Source organism: Prinia subflava, chromosome 9 (assembly GCF_021018805.1).
Source record: "Prinia subflava isolate CZ2003 ecotype Zambia chromosome 9, Cam_Psub_1.2, whole genome shotgun sequence".
In the NCBI taxonomy this organism is placed as follows: domain Eukaryota; kingdom Metazoa; phylum Chordata; class Aves; order Passeriformes; family Cisticolidae; genus Prinia; species Prinia subflava.
This window is the reverse complement of record NC_086255.1, coordinates 26751444-26765707: the sequence shown is the minus strand read 5'-3', so window position 1 is coordinate 26765707 and position 14264 is coordinate 26751444. Positions and strand designations below refer to the sequence as shown.

Below are 14264 nucleotides of genomic sequence, written 5' to 3'. Positions count from 1 at the left end.
CAGTATCATACATTTATTTTTTTACCCTATCAAGTGAGGTGTTTTGCAAAACTGGGGTTTTGGGGGATTTTTTCTACAACTTACTTAGCTGAGGAGACTATGAGCTGTGAGTCTTTGTATGCTATCAGATAGCTCTGATTTTCTGGATTATGCACAGTTACCTAAAGAGAGAAGGAGAAAGCAGTATTAAAAATAACAGAGTTTCTTCCCTGAAAGAGAAGCATTCTTTTTCACTACTACTGTATTTTATTCAGTTCCACATTTCTTGGCTATTATCCAGTGTAAACTTCCACTTCTCATTTTATAATATTTCCTTAGAGTTTTCATCTCTAAATAATTGTGGCACTGAAGATAAAACCATCTTCCCTGATAAAGTACAGAAACCATGCAGCAGAATGTTTTGCCACAGCAGAACCCTGAATCCATGTTCTGGGACTACAGCAGCCCAAGTGTGTACACAGAACATAATTATGTATGTGGTATTTTATGGATGTGACATCAAATCCACTTATGAGAGCTTATCACAAATCCAACCACAACACACAAGGTTTTCCTTGATTCCATTGACTGAAATTTGGAATTTATTTTCAGAAACAATAGAAGATTTTTTCTTGGTCTAGAATGATTTGGTGTGTTCTGAATTTTGTAATTTCTTCCACTCCTCTCTAAGGATCTTACTACACCACAAACACTCCTCAGTCCAAATTTGAATATTCTAACACCAGAAAAGGCTCCCCTACTCTTGCTCAGCAATTCCATCTATTGAATTTAAAAGAAGAAAATTACTCTGAAATTTTTTTCTCAGAGCTGAGAAGAAAGGTAAAGAGAATTCTTAAGACACTCTTCAACAATTGTTCACATCTCTCAGTGTTTAGGTTGCATTTACGTTATCTTTAAGTTTGTCCTTCTATTTTGGTGAAGGAAACAGGTGACCACTGTAGCTATATGCCCTGTAATTTGGGTTTAAGGTGTCGAGGAGATTCATTGACCTGTGCTCTGATCCCAAATGTTTTCTGATGTGAGCAGATGTGTTGCTGGAACACAACAAGGCTCCTCTGCTTTCTTAGGGTATCACGGAAACAGAGAGACACCAGTACCAAACACCAAACTCAGTGAAACAAGGCATTGCAGAGAAACACACCCTCCCCGCTCCTGTCACGGAAACTCTACTAAAGTACCACACATCTTGATTTTCTTCCAAGTTCTCCAAGAAATATTTACAATCTGCCTTTACACACTCAACTGATGACAGGACACGTTTGCCTTTCAGGGCCACTTCTTTCAGCACTTCCCCAGCTGATGGTTCCAAGTAGCAATTCTTAATATTGATTTATTGCTTCTAAGAAAATCCCACTTCTATAACGATCAGTTATTAGTAGACACACACACTGGAGAGTCAAACTCATCCACAAACAGCAGCTTTTTTAAGGAACTCAGGAAAAAGCACCATGTTATACTTATGTTTTACCAAAAATAATCTTGGAGTGCAGCACACACATACAGAATAGTAAATTAAATTTTTAAACATTACAGAAGCACTAAGAGGCATCAGAAAGTTAACAGAGTCTATAAAAAATAAAAATCAACCTTACAGAGCTATAATGTGAACCAGAACAGGTTAAGAAGCAGCTTTCAGAAATGCAAAGGATCTGCTCATACTCACGCTTTCTAAGACCCGTAAACATCTCTCTGCACCCCATAACGAAGCAACCAACTTCTCTTCGTTCTCATCACTGCTTAGGTGATCCACACATTCTTTAACTAAACACAAAAAGAAGTTGTTTTCCTCCATAAGTAAGAGGTCTTCAAAAGCCAGGTGTACAAACTAACCAGCTACTCAAGCGTTATCAACCTCATTTTACACTTTGCCCACCCCCAATGGCATGAAACAATTATGAAGACATGATCAGCACTCCAAAATTTTTCATTTTTCCAAGAAAAAAACAAACCTTACAATTTTGTCTTCACAATTTTGAGATTGTTGTTACAAATTACATAACCATGTATTTTATTTTCTCTTGCCAGTAACAGTGTCCAGCACACGACTGTGTTTCTTAACTCTACTGGAGTCTTTTAGAAGAGGAAAGAGACAGGGCAAGCACACACTTCCCAGATTTTACAGGTCTGAAACCATAACTTGAAACTGTGTTCAAATTGAATACTTTTATCTCTCCAATTCTTCCTTTGTTCTCCCACTGCTTACTTAAGATGAAGCTTTATTCAGGTCAAGAATTCATTTACAAATGTCCCTTTTCCTACCTAGGAGATTCTGATCAAAAACACACTAACTGAGACATATCTTTGAAAAAATAATGAAATCAACCCTGCTCCTTTTCCACTGCTTCCTTTTCTTCTTAAAGGGTTTACTTCCTTTGGTATATTTAGTTTAAAAATATCCAGTCTGAAAATAATTTTAGAAGACTATAAAGGAGATTCTACTCTAGGATAAGTGTGCTGTACAGAGATAGGCACAGCATTCTGTCCAAGCTTAAGCCATTTTTGTTCTCATACACTGTAATGCAACACTACACATTCTGGTTAACATGAAAACCACTTTCAATCCCACCTGCAACGGACTAAAATCATTAATGTTTCTCAGCTACTTGATACTGAATTGTGTATTTTATTTTTATTGTTAACACTGCTAAAAAAAACCCCTAATATTTCTAATTTTAGCTACAGGAAATGAACATTGCAAAAAGAAAGCATTTTATTATAATTCACTATTTTTCATGCTGTCAAGGCAGCATCCCCACTGTACCTTTATCTACAATATGATCCAGACCACCCAGAAGTCGCAGTTCTTCTTTAAACCAGTCCCCAGCTCGCTTCGAGGTGAGAGACAGTAAAGTCTCCATTGCCAAATGCCCAGTCTGAAAGAGGGAGGTTCTGGAATCAGTGAAATCACCACAGGCAGCTGTGGCCAACAGGCCAAGTCATACAAACATACATCACATGAAAACCAGAAAAACAAAGTATGGATTCTGAGAGGGACCACCACCAGAGGGAGCAAGAACAGACTGGAAATACACGGATCTTAAATAAAATGACAGTATTGATAAAAAGGGTACTTTGCATTTTCACATTTTCTTTATTAGTAGTTTAGAAAACCCAAGCAGATTCCTGTCATCTGTTTCTCTTGTTATCAAAATAAACAAGTGGAGGAAGTAAATGGACAAATCAGCCAGGCAGTAAGAAAGTCAGAAACTCCCCACTGAACACAGCTTCCCAATCTCTCACATACATCGGCTTTGCTGCTCACAGATCACATTTGCTTCCAATGTAGGCATCTAGTGTTTTTAATTTTAAACCTCCAGAATAAAGCAATTAAACTGAAGAACTGCAGGAAACCTTACTCTACTGATACACTTTTTTGGAGGAAAGGAGAGCACATACATAAATTCAACAACAGCAAAGGTAAGTTCACTCTCTGCAAATGGAATAGAACAGCACTCACCAGGCTTGAGCAAACCCTCCATTGTCTGAGCCCTCCCACCACCCCCCAGCATCTCCAGCTGCTCTCCCTGCTTTCAAAACACTTCATTTCCAGGGAGGAAGGGAAAGCTGAAGATCAGATCAAGACCAGTTCCCACCCACAGTTGTTTCTGGGCTGTGGGAGCAAGCCCTGCAGCACGCTGGCACTATGAGCGCAGCAGTGACAGCGTTTCTCCAGAGCCAGTGGAAGCACCCTTGGGTCAGCAAAGTCTTGTGTGGATCAAGAGAACACAAGCAGCAGTAAATCTACAACAGGTCAGTTCATTTCCTAAATACCTTTAACACTAAAGCTCAAAGGCCACACAATACATAAAACAGTCACTAGTCTTCTGCCAGAGGGCAATACGACTTCAAATAACGCTAGAGGAATATAATGTGGTATTTGTATACACTTGATGCTGATTTTCTCCTTTTATTTTAATAAAATCAATGAAACCTCAAAATCTTTTTGCTTTTGAGTAAAGTAATCCATTACATTCAATTTTTTTGTCAATTACAACAAAATTTTAACACCAAAGGCCCAAAATACGGTTGCCTTAACATTTCAGCCTTGTACTGAGAGTGAAAAGCAGAATAACCTCTTGCACCCTCTGAAAACAGAAGTCACTCCTGAAGGTTTTTGTTATGGTGCAACAGTGAGGAGGCAGCTGCAAAAGCAGGAGCTCCAGAGGGCTGTGCTCACTGACAGGTGAGGGCCATTGGCTGAGGTGAAGGCCAGGTTCTTCAGGGTTATCTTCTTCTAAAGCAGCACAAGGAGCCTGGAACAAATTCACCCTGCACACACCTTCTCGATTTCTGGGTTTATGTTTTTAACGTAAACAGCCATCCAGAACACAGAACCTTGGAATATTCCAAAATTAGTCCAGCCTCACTTCCAGACAGACACACAAACAATGCTGTCTGTGGAAAGAGGGAGGCAAATTGATCACTTTTGCCTGACCCGTGTAATACTCAAAAAAGCCAAGGTGTGACTGGTGAGGCAGAAACTGGAGGTATAAGAACATCTGCTGCAATCCTTCTGTTCCTCACTGGGTATGTGAGTCTGAAAAAGCAGAGCTTTTCTTTACCCCCCAAAGGTTTGTATCTTTGTTTGCATTTTCTGCCTGTCATTTAGTACAAAACAGAGATTACTTATTGTATCTCATGACAGGAGTCTGCAGGAAAGCAGCTTCATCTTCAACATATGAAGTTCATTATTGTCTCAACTTACCACTGCTACTATTTTAAACTGGAAGAGAACCTAATCATCTCATTTGGCTTGCAAATATTCTCTAAATACTATACAGTCTCTGCTTCTAGATGGTGCAGCTGGGAGGAAACCGGTTTCCATCTGTGAGGTACTACAATATTCAATGCATTTACAGCAACAGCTCAAAATAAATTTAAGAAATAGAGCTGCCTCAGGGAAAAACCCTCAAATAAAGCAGCTGAAACTGATGGCCTAGGATATTAATGCTCTTTACTCATGAAAAACTTCCTCACAAGACAGAGACCCCTTTTGATATATCCTCTCCTTTTAAAACCCACGTCTAAGAAAACTCAAGAACAGAACTACAGTTCATAAAAAAGCAACAGGCTAGATCAGATTATGAATATGAAAAAAGCTCAAGCAGGAGACAGTGGTCTTTGTGGCTGGATGCTTTAGCAATGAGGAACCTGCACCAGCTGTTCCAGGCTTAATAAAGGGAGCTGTCTTACATTTTACAGTGCAAGAGATATCCTGGCACCGACAAACTCTGCTATGTGAGCTGCCTTCAGTGCCAAAACAGCACTGAAAGAAGACTCTGATTATACCAAATCCTAGCTGATCACCACCCAGAGAAGAAATTTCATTCTGTGGTGGTATTTTCAGACTGTAAATGGAAAGTGCAGAATATAATCTCATATTCATTGTTTCTTTGCAGATTTCCAAGGCCAGAAAGTGAATTCAAGCTCCCTACTGTCACATTTCATATGTTTGTATGAAACAAGTCTAAAATTGAAATTTGTAATCTATTGTCATCACAGTCTGATCACCAAAGTTAACAATGATGTCATGGATATTTTCTTCCTCGCCCAAAATTCAGCTCTTGTTAAAACCACAGAATAGTGACTCTTTGTACCAATTCTGCTCTGTGTTCCACAGCCAGAATTTGGAGGGAAAACACCCCAACAAACTCTTCCCAAGCTGACACAGAAGTCCCAAAAGCTACAGAGGAAAGTGCCAGCTCAACAAGGCACATCATCCTTCAGTCGAACTGAATATGGAACACAATCCTGACTGTGAATTACTGCCAGGAGCTGGAACATTACTTGCACAGACAAAGCTCTGCAAAGCTCACTTCATAGGCAATAAATCAGAAGCTTCTCCTGTTGGGGATAAGCGTTACAGAGAAAACAGCAAAAACCCTAATAAGAACCTTGAAATGAATGTATTACAGGATGTCAAAAAATTAAGATCATATTAACATCCACTCTATTGAAATATGGCAAAAGCAAAGACACATAACTTCTTTTTGTCATTTATGGCCACTTGTCTAATCAATCTCTCAATCAATTCTTTAAATACACTCTTCTAAAAAGCCTTGTAACTTATCCTTTTTATTATTTTAAGCTAGCTTGATCATCAAACCACGGACAAATTTATTTTTAAACACAACCATCTCACTCTGCTGCAGATGAAGGTATTTCCATAAAGAGCAAGTATGTTTGAAAAAGGAAGGAAAAAAATTCATCCACATGCATGGTAAGCAACAGAACTGCCACCACACTTGGGTAGGGAAAAATCAGTTTCTGCAGGATAGGTTTTGTTTTTTAAATGTGACAATCTGCACCACAGTTTTAATTTAGCACGCAATACTCTTGTTCCCATGCAACGCCCTGTTCATGAAAGCACTTATAAAACTTAGGCAAGGAAATGGAGTCAAATAATCCAAGTGTGGGCTTCAAACACACAGTTCTTTAGTGTTACTAGTTTGCAACTGCTCCCTCTAACTAGCTACCCATAGCAGGGGAAAAGAGACTGAGACAGCTGAAGAACATCCTAACTTCATCCTACTAACAACCTTTGAAAAAGGAAATTTCAAACGTGAAGAAAACACTGGCAGTGCAGTCAGGTATACATCGGAGATAGATGAAACACCAGGAATCCTTTCTGGGGATATGAAATGAAGGCTGATGCTTGCGAGTCCCATTTTATTAAGCATTCCACAACTGCCAAGGCTTTCCAATAAAAGCATGTTACCCACCGTGATGTTTTCGAGATCAAGATGTTTGTTGTGAACAGTTTCACACAGTCTTCGAATTTTTTCCTTAATTTTATTCATGTCTTTTTCATTCAGCAGCTTGGCAGAGGAAGCATCTTGTTCCAATTCCAGAAGCCGTATCATCAGATCTAGACTAGCTCTGTCTAAATCCATGTTCAAGCGATCTCTGCTCAGGATGTACATTAGAGCTGCTGTACAAAGGGACAAATTCTTGGGTTGGGAGAGAAAGAAAATAAATCAGTTAGCTTTTTTAACCATTTCAGGCAGACCTTTTACTGTTTTTAATAAACAAGCTGAAGATTCATAAAAGAAAATGCCCGACAGGGCCCAGTCTCAGCACTTGCATGAGCACGAATGGAGATTCCTTCTAGCAAGTTCCTAATGCATTCTCCTGACAAATAAAACCGACACACAAAGCGCTCAATACATTTACAAAGCCCTGGCAGAAAAGCAGGGATTTCTGCTTTTTAGGGACTCTGCTGCAGACAGGGTGAGAAACAGTAACTCCAGTAACACAGTATTAGAGAAGAGACAGATGGCAGGGAACAAAGTAAAACAGCTCAGGGTACATGGCAAGGTAAGTGAACTTTCTGGTTCGAGGGGATGAACTGGTGACAGCACCAGAGAATCCAGAGATTGTGGGCACAGTGTCTGTAGGGAGTGCCTGGGGATATAAACTCTGACTCTGCCAAACGGGTCTGCAGTTTATCCAAACCCTTCCAGCATAAACACCTTTTCCTTCTGAGGGGATTCTGCTTTTTGGAAGTAGCCAGAGCATAAACCAGCTTCCCCCTATTCCCCTGTCCACCCTCATCAGTCCTTAATAAGTGAATGTTACTGACCTGACCACCATATCTTACACAGAATTGGTGTGGAGGCACACCTGACTGGTGAAAGAACACTGGATTCTTGTTGAACAAGGAATTAAATTCCACCTTCATGAGGCTCCAGAAAAGCCAAGGCAGAAGATGACTGTCAGGACGGGACAGATGGCAGCAAAGCAAAGCCATCCACCCGTGGTGTGTAAGTACTGCACTTGCACTGAGCTCCAATTGCAGGAAATTGGAGAAACGTTCACTGGGAACAGAGATGTGCTGGGCACAGAACTGTCAGAAACCTCTGGCACTAACTGGAGGAGTTGAGAGCTGGGTTATTTATGTGTCCCACTGAGTTCAATCCTCAGGAATCAACATGTTGCATGCATCCACCACAATTGTTTCTGTATAAGGTAAATCAAACATGGAAACAAACTAATTCTGGAATATAAATGTTGTACAGCTCAACGGGAAAGAGCAGAATTCTGTCATAGCAGATTAACACTCGTTCAGAGTTCGGCCAACCACCAAAGCAACCGTTCTCTGCTCTGTTTATTTTAGAAGTAATAACCATACCTGGTCATACCAAGTAGTATCAGCATTTCCAAAACAGGATTAGGCAGCTGACAGTCTATCAAAAGCTACGTCAAAACTCCTTCCTGTCTGAGTTAAGGAGATCCCCAGGTGAATAAAGACTTTAATCTGACCAGCTACCAAGGATGCATTTGAACTACTGAAGGAAGTAAGCAAGGTTTCCAAATGGACATGTTCCATGAATACATGAAGACAGGGTTGTTGAAAAAACCCACAATAAACTCTCAGCAGTGAGCATTGCCACCCCAGCCTTTTATCACTACTCCAGCCTTGCCAGATGTACCTATGTGACCTGCCTGCAGAGAGTACACATTGTTTACCCTTGATTTTCATTAACTTTCTCCAAGAAGCCTTGCCATTTCATCAGTTACAGGAATTGTTTACTCTTCATTTACTTGCAGCTGGCTTAAACTGTGCACATCAGGTTCCTTGAAGAACTGGGTTCTCCCAGAACGGCAGTGATTAAAACAGGACACAGGAGTACACACGTTCCAGAGGAACCAAAGGTTAGCTAATCATTGTTCAGCTAAGTGGGACTTCAACATCTATGAAGAACTATATTTTAATGACCAGCATTATCTAGGTGAGTTTCCTGGTTTAAAAAAAATGCTCAAGGTCCCAAGGGAGTTTCTATCAACCAGAAAGGATGCAGCAGTTAACAGAGGGAAAGTGCTGAATTTATAATCTGGGCTGCCATTATTTAGGCATTTCAAAAAGTCAGAGACTGTTCCTAGATCATTACTCAGACTGGTAAGGGCAATCCCACTCACTCCGTAAACCCGTGTACCAAGCCCCTGCCTGTGCCAGGTTCCCTTCTTTCCAACCCAAGCAGCTTTCCTTTCTGAGGGGAGTGATGGTTCTTTTCCCCCTTCAGACCGGCTGCCAGGTTCCCAGACACTCCAGTGTGATCACATCACCCCGACACGCTGCAGGGGGCTGCTGGGAAAGCCAAAGGATGGGCTGGCTCTGTGTAAGGAGAGCCAGGTTCCTGCCACAGCACATACACGGGAGGGACTCAGCCCAGCAAGCCCCCAAATGCTGATGGGCAACAGGGAAACAGGGATGAGAGAAAAGGGCCTCAAATGTGAATGGTGCTTACAGCACGGAACAAACCTGCTGTAGCTTCACACCAGTGATACGGGATTTGTAAAGCTGGTTTCTCCTAGTCCCTACAGGCTTCATCTTGAATAAAACAACTCTACATTTTGCTCTGAACTTCTCTAAGTGTTTAATTAACCACACTGCATGAAGGCTATCTCATGCCCTACCATACACACAATTCTGAGCTTGCAATGATGGGAAAATTGTTAGTCAAAATTTTTGATCAGTATTGTAAGAGGACAAAATACCTAACCAAAGAACCAAATCAATCCTTCCAAATGCCACCCTTACAGACTGCAGGAGAAGAGTGATGTTTTTCAGGTGAGCCTCGCCCATCCCATTTTATTCTTCAAGATATGTACAACACATTCTGCCTCCAAATAAACTCAGAGAAGAGAATAAAGTAAAATAAACAGAATTTGTTCTAGACACAAATTTCATGGCGTATCTAACTATGGATTTGCACTCCATAGTTCCACAGAACTCAGGAAAACATCCTAGTTTGAACATACACTCCAGAAATGGCAGACCATTTACACCCACTCTCATCCTTGTCTTCTCTTGCTTGTTCTATTTATACTCCAGCTTGTGGGAACAGATGGTTATTTTCTAGGGTTCAGCACTACATATAATGCACTTTTATCTTTTTTTAAGTTATTCTCATGCTGAAGACATTATAAAACCACATTTCTGTGCTAACTACTGACAGCTATAATGGAAATATATTTTTTACTTTAAAAATTAATAATACTGCAAAATCTTTACAGAGCACCACTGAAGAGACAAAGTCAATTAAAAACTTATGCTTACACACAAGTCTACAAGAAAAATTCGGTGGAACAAGTAATTTTCATGTGGTTATTTTTGGGCATAGCTCTGTGAGATAGCTGGTGATTTGGTTTTCCCTGCTGGTTAAAGAAATGCCAACTGTCAGTACTCCTTATGGAAATGTTAAGAGTCCCCTACACACTCAGTCTATTCCACTGAATCAGAACAATGGGTGCAGTATAAGCTTATATTTGTTTCTATTAACAATGTCATTGCGGTCGTTTTCCCACCTTCAAAATACTTGAAGAAAATATTAACCAAATAATTGTGCATTTTTAGCTTAGTCCTTACTTATCTTACAGGGATTTGAGCCATGCATGCAAAGCTGAGTGTGATTTACTGCTCTTCAGTCACTTTGAACTGAGATTTAGTGGAGAAATTTCTATTCATTGGGAAAAAATACAATTTCTGTGCAATAATTAGTGAATGAAAGGGTAGTACAGACAGGCAGTGTGCTTATCCAGAGATGACTGAGCTGAAACACACACTGACAGTAGTCAGGGCATATCCATTAGCATTTATCAAGAGAAGTGTGATAAGTCAGTAATTTCACAATACTGTAAAACCTGTACCAAGAATGTACTGTAATGATATTCAAACATTAACTACCAATTTTTTTCTTTGACAAAAGGGAGCATTTCATCAAATACACTGAAAATAGTGAATATAATCAATGCTTTTTGTTACTGCAGACTAATAATAGCATGCAATTTCCTTTTGAACTGTATGTGCTAGTTCTTTTGAAAATGAAGGAATAATGGTAACTGTTAAAAGACAGCCAAAAATACACGCAGCAAGCATTTTCCAGGGAGCTGTCGCTGTCCTCTGCTGATCTCCTGCAACTCAGTGGTGGCAACTGTCCTCAATAGAGTGACTGTACTTCACTTATTTCTAGTATCACTTGGCACTGTTTGACAGCTCACAAAATAATGAACTCATTGAAGCCTGTGTTTTACAGTTAGCCATTGCTAATTTTTGAGGGAGATGGAAAATAAGCTATTATTCTAAATTAGTTACTTAAAACTACAGCTTTTTTCTCCCCACCCACAGTAAGATGTCAAATACATCTCTGAAATGCCTATTTCTGTGGGTGCTAAGTTGCATTCTGCATTGTATGTCATTCTTCTAGAGCTATTGCAGGAAAGTATAAACCTGACTGATATACATATCTACTACCCATCTCAAGTAAAATCTCATCTTTTCAGCTTTTGTAAAAATATCTCGAGGGATACTCCACAGAGGTAACACTAATAAGAAGGAAAACCAAAGTGTTTAACTGTTTAAAAGTTTAACTCTTGGGTCACGTTACCATAAACAGATGAAATTTACCTTTCCTAGAATCCAACAGAACATTATATACTCTCAGGGCATCCTAAAACAGCAATTACAGCAGTGCTCAAGGAGACAAGCACAAGACATGAAAAAACCCTACAACAGCTACAGAAGAGGTGGCAATTCCCATACAAGCAAGTCTGGAGACGAGCACGTAGAGCCACCTCTAAATATGAGAAAGGATTCCTTCCAAATGCATTTGAAACAATTTAAAATACAACAATAAAACTCTCCAAGAAGCTTAAGAATAAATAAAGTAGCAATCCAAACCACATTCCATTTTTACAGAATCCCTAGTTTTTTAAAAGAAGAACTTCCAAACCCAGAAGCACATGAACAGTGGAGTAAGGAATCTGTCAGTGGAACACAGGTGCTCTGATTTTTTATGCCACTAATGAATGCTTCCTACAATGGCACCCCTGGTTGCAGAGGCGCCATTACACACACTGTGCTATATATAAATATACACACACACACCAGGACACACCAGACTGGCTGCCTGGCCTCGACCAAACCCCTCCCAGCAGACAGGAACCACCAAAGGGCCATGGCCAGCGCGATGTATCCGTACCTGGTGGTGCTGGGAGTCATCCAGGGTTTTGAACACCATGGCCACCATCCCGTGTGCCCTCAGGTGCATCCGGAAGCTGGGCATGGCGCACTTGGTGGCCAGGCTGATTACACTGCAGAAAAGAGCTCTGGGTTAGGACCACTGAAATGGCCACACTTAACGAGAACTGCAGACAAACAACTCTTCAACACAAGACTGACCACGTGCCTCAGACCCTGGCAAACCGTTGGAATGTTTCTTCTAAAATTTGTGTGAGGCAGATTTGCAATTAGTGAACAGTGACCTGTGAGCAGTGTTGTATTCAAGCTGCTCACCAGCACCAAACTATGGCTGCTTTAGTTTAAGCTTGGCTAAAACCAGGATTGCAAAGGGCAGCCTGAATTTATGTCTTAAAAAAAAAAGCTGAAATTTTCCAATAGTTAAATTAAAAGTAAAGTGCCACGGATTAAGCCCGAAGCCCTGATTTAAGACATGGGTGAGCTCATTATGGACCAAGGCATTATGAGAAATTGTAAAGATGGGCTTCCATTGCTATCTAATGGTTGTCTAATCCATTGTTATCTAATGGTTATCTAAGACCGACTAGTCTCACTTATGCATAACATTAGTTATACATAAAAGGCTCTTTTACATTTATTGCTGCATTTATGATTGATGGGAACAGTATAGATCTCAGGAAAGATCTGACAAATGTATCAGTTAATCAGTGACCAGCATAGGAGTTTATTTTAAAAATGGCAGCTCTCCCCTAGCTTTCCCAGTAAGCTGTCTGCCATTTCTAGCACAGTGCAACATAACAACAGCTAAAAATACATTGCTTTTAAATGTGCACTAATGTGGGAGTGATTCTGCAATCAAGTCTCCCATGGCTGCTGAGGAATTTGCCTATAAGAAATTGGCACAGAAAGGTGTTTAAAAGAACAAGTGGTTTTTCTGTCTTCAATCACCAGTTCGAGCTTACCTATCTGAGTCTTTTACATCTACTCCTATCCTGACACATTGATTTCCTTTGGAAAAACACTTTTCTTTTAATTTGTTAACTGAAAGATTTTTGTTGTGTTTATATGCTACGTTCCATATATAAATTTGTGAAGAATTAGTTTAAAATCTGAGTAAGTTTGCCACATGAGCAAATAAGGAGCACTCGTATGAAAAATACTCCTGAACTGTCATTATAGTAGTAATTTATTCTTATCATAGTGTATAAACAAACTGGGTGATGGAGTTCTTGCACTTATCCTCTGGCAATAATATTCACTGCTAATTTCTAGGAAACAAAAAATTTTGAAGTAGCTGTCTTAGAGGCAGAGAAAGCTTTCTCTCAGCCAAATCACAAATAAAGCACTGCCATCATCTCTATGGATTTGAATTTTTCTTTCTCTGCTATTTTAGTTTTACTGAACACAAAGGAAAATTTAGGTATATAAAAAAATATTGCATGGTTATTTTATTTAACATTATTACAATTACTTTTATGTCCAGGCAATTGACAATGGTATCAAGTCACAAAGTTTTTCAAAGCAAGGTTAACATTTTTGATGCCAACTTCACAATAATGTGTAACTTGAATATTAAGAGTAGTCCAAGACAAGTTAAGAAACTTCTCAATTAATACTGAGGCCTCAGTCCTTCCAGTGGTGGCAGTTAGGTTATTTCTCAACACAAGATAAAGAACAGGCAGGTGATGTTAACATCTCACCATTACCTCAGTTCTAGATTTTCACCAAACTCTGCAGTCTTAGGGATTTTATTTTACAATTGAATTTGCATTAAAAACAGAACAGATATCACACATAAGATGCACTAAACAAACAAGAAGGTATTTTTTTAATTTACAGCAAGGATAACAAGTGTTAATAAAGATTTCTCTTATTGCACAATTTACTATTTCATCTTCACAGCCATACTGCTTATGATTATTCAAAAGATACTATCTTAATTATTATTTTGCAATTTTATTCTTCATGGCAGAAGTGCCAGGTAAATGTCAACGACATTTCAAAGCACGGTCACTTCTGTGATGCATATTTAATTCAGTATCTCTTTTAAACATAGGTTCTGTGTGTTGTATGAAGATGTCTTACCTAAGGCAACGTGTGTTTAGGGGCTGATTGCTCTTCAATCCACTTAGCAAGTACTCAATATCATCTGTGAACTCTTGATTTTCACCAAATTCCACTACATCATTGAAGTGCTTTACATGCTGAACAACAGTGTATAACTGGAAAAGACAAATATGTTGACCTAAGTAAGTTGCTCTTGGGATTGATTACAATCTTAACA

At 39.5% G+C, this 14264-nt stretch overlaps 1 protein-coding gene across 3 annotated transcripts in view; it reads right to left on the bottom strand.

Annotated features, from left to right (window-relative positions):
* Positions 1-14264, bottom strand: part of WAPL (WAPL cohesin release factor) — a 64548-nt gene that overhangs the window by 9151 nt on the left and 41133 nt on the right. For all 3 annotated transcript variants that reach the window (XM_063406041.1, XM_063406044.1, XM_063406042.1), the window contains 6 exons: positions 14066-14202; positions 11982-12093; positions 6723-6950; positions 2762-2873; positions 1664-1761; positions 85-161 (listed from right to left, as the gene is read on the bottom strand). In XM_063406041.1, coding sequence (XP_063262111.1) covers positions 85-161; positions 1664-1761; positions 2762-2873; positions 6723-6950; positions 11982-12093; positions 14066-14202 — 764 coding nt within the window. The remainder of the gene's footprint in view (positions 1-84; positions 162-1663; positions 1762-2761; positions 2874-6722; positions 6951-11981; positions 12094-14065; positions 14203-14264) is intronic.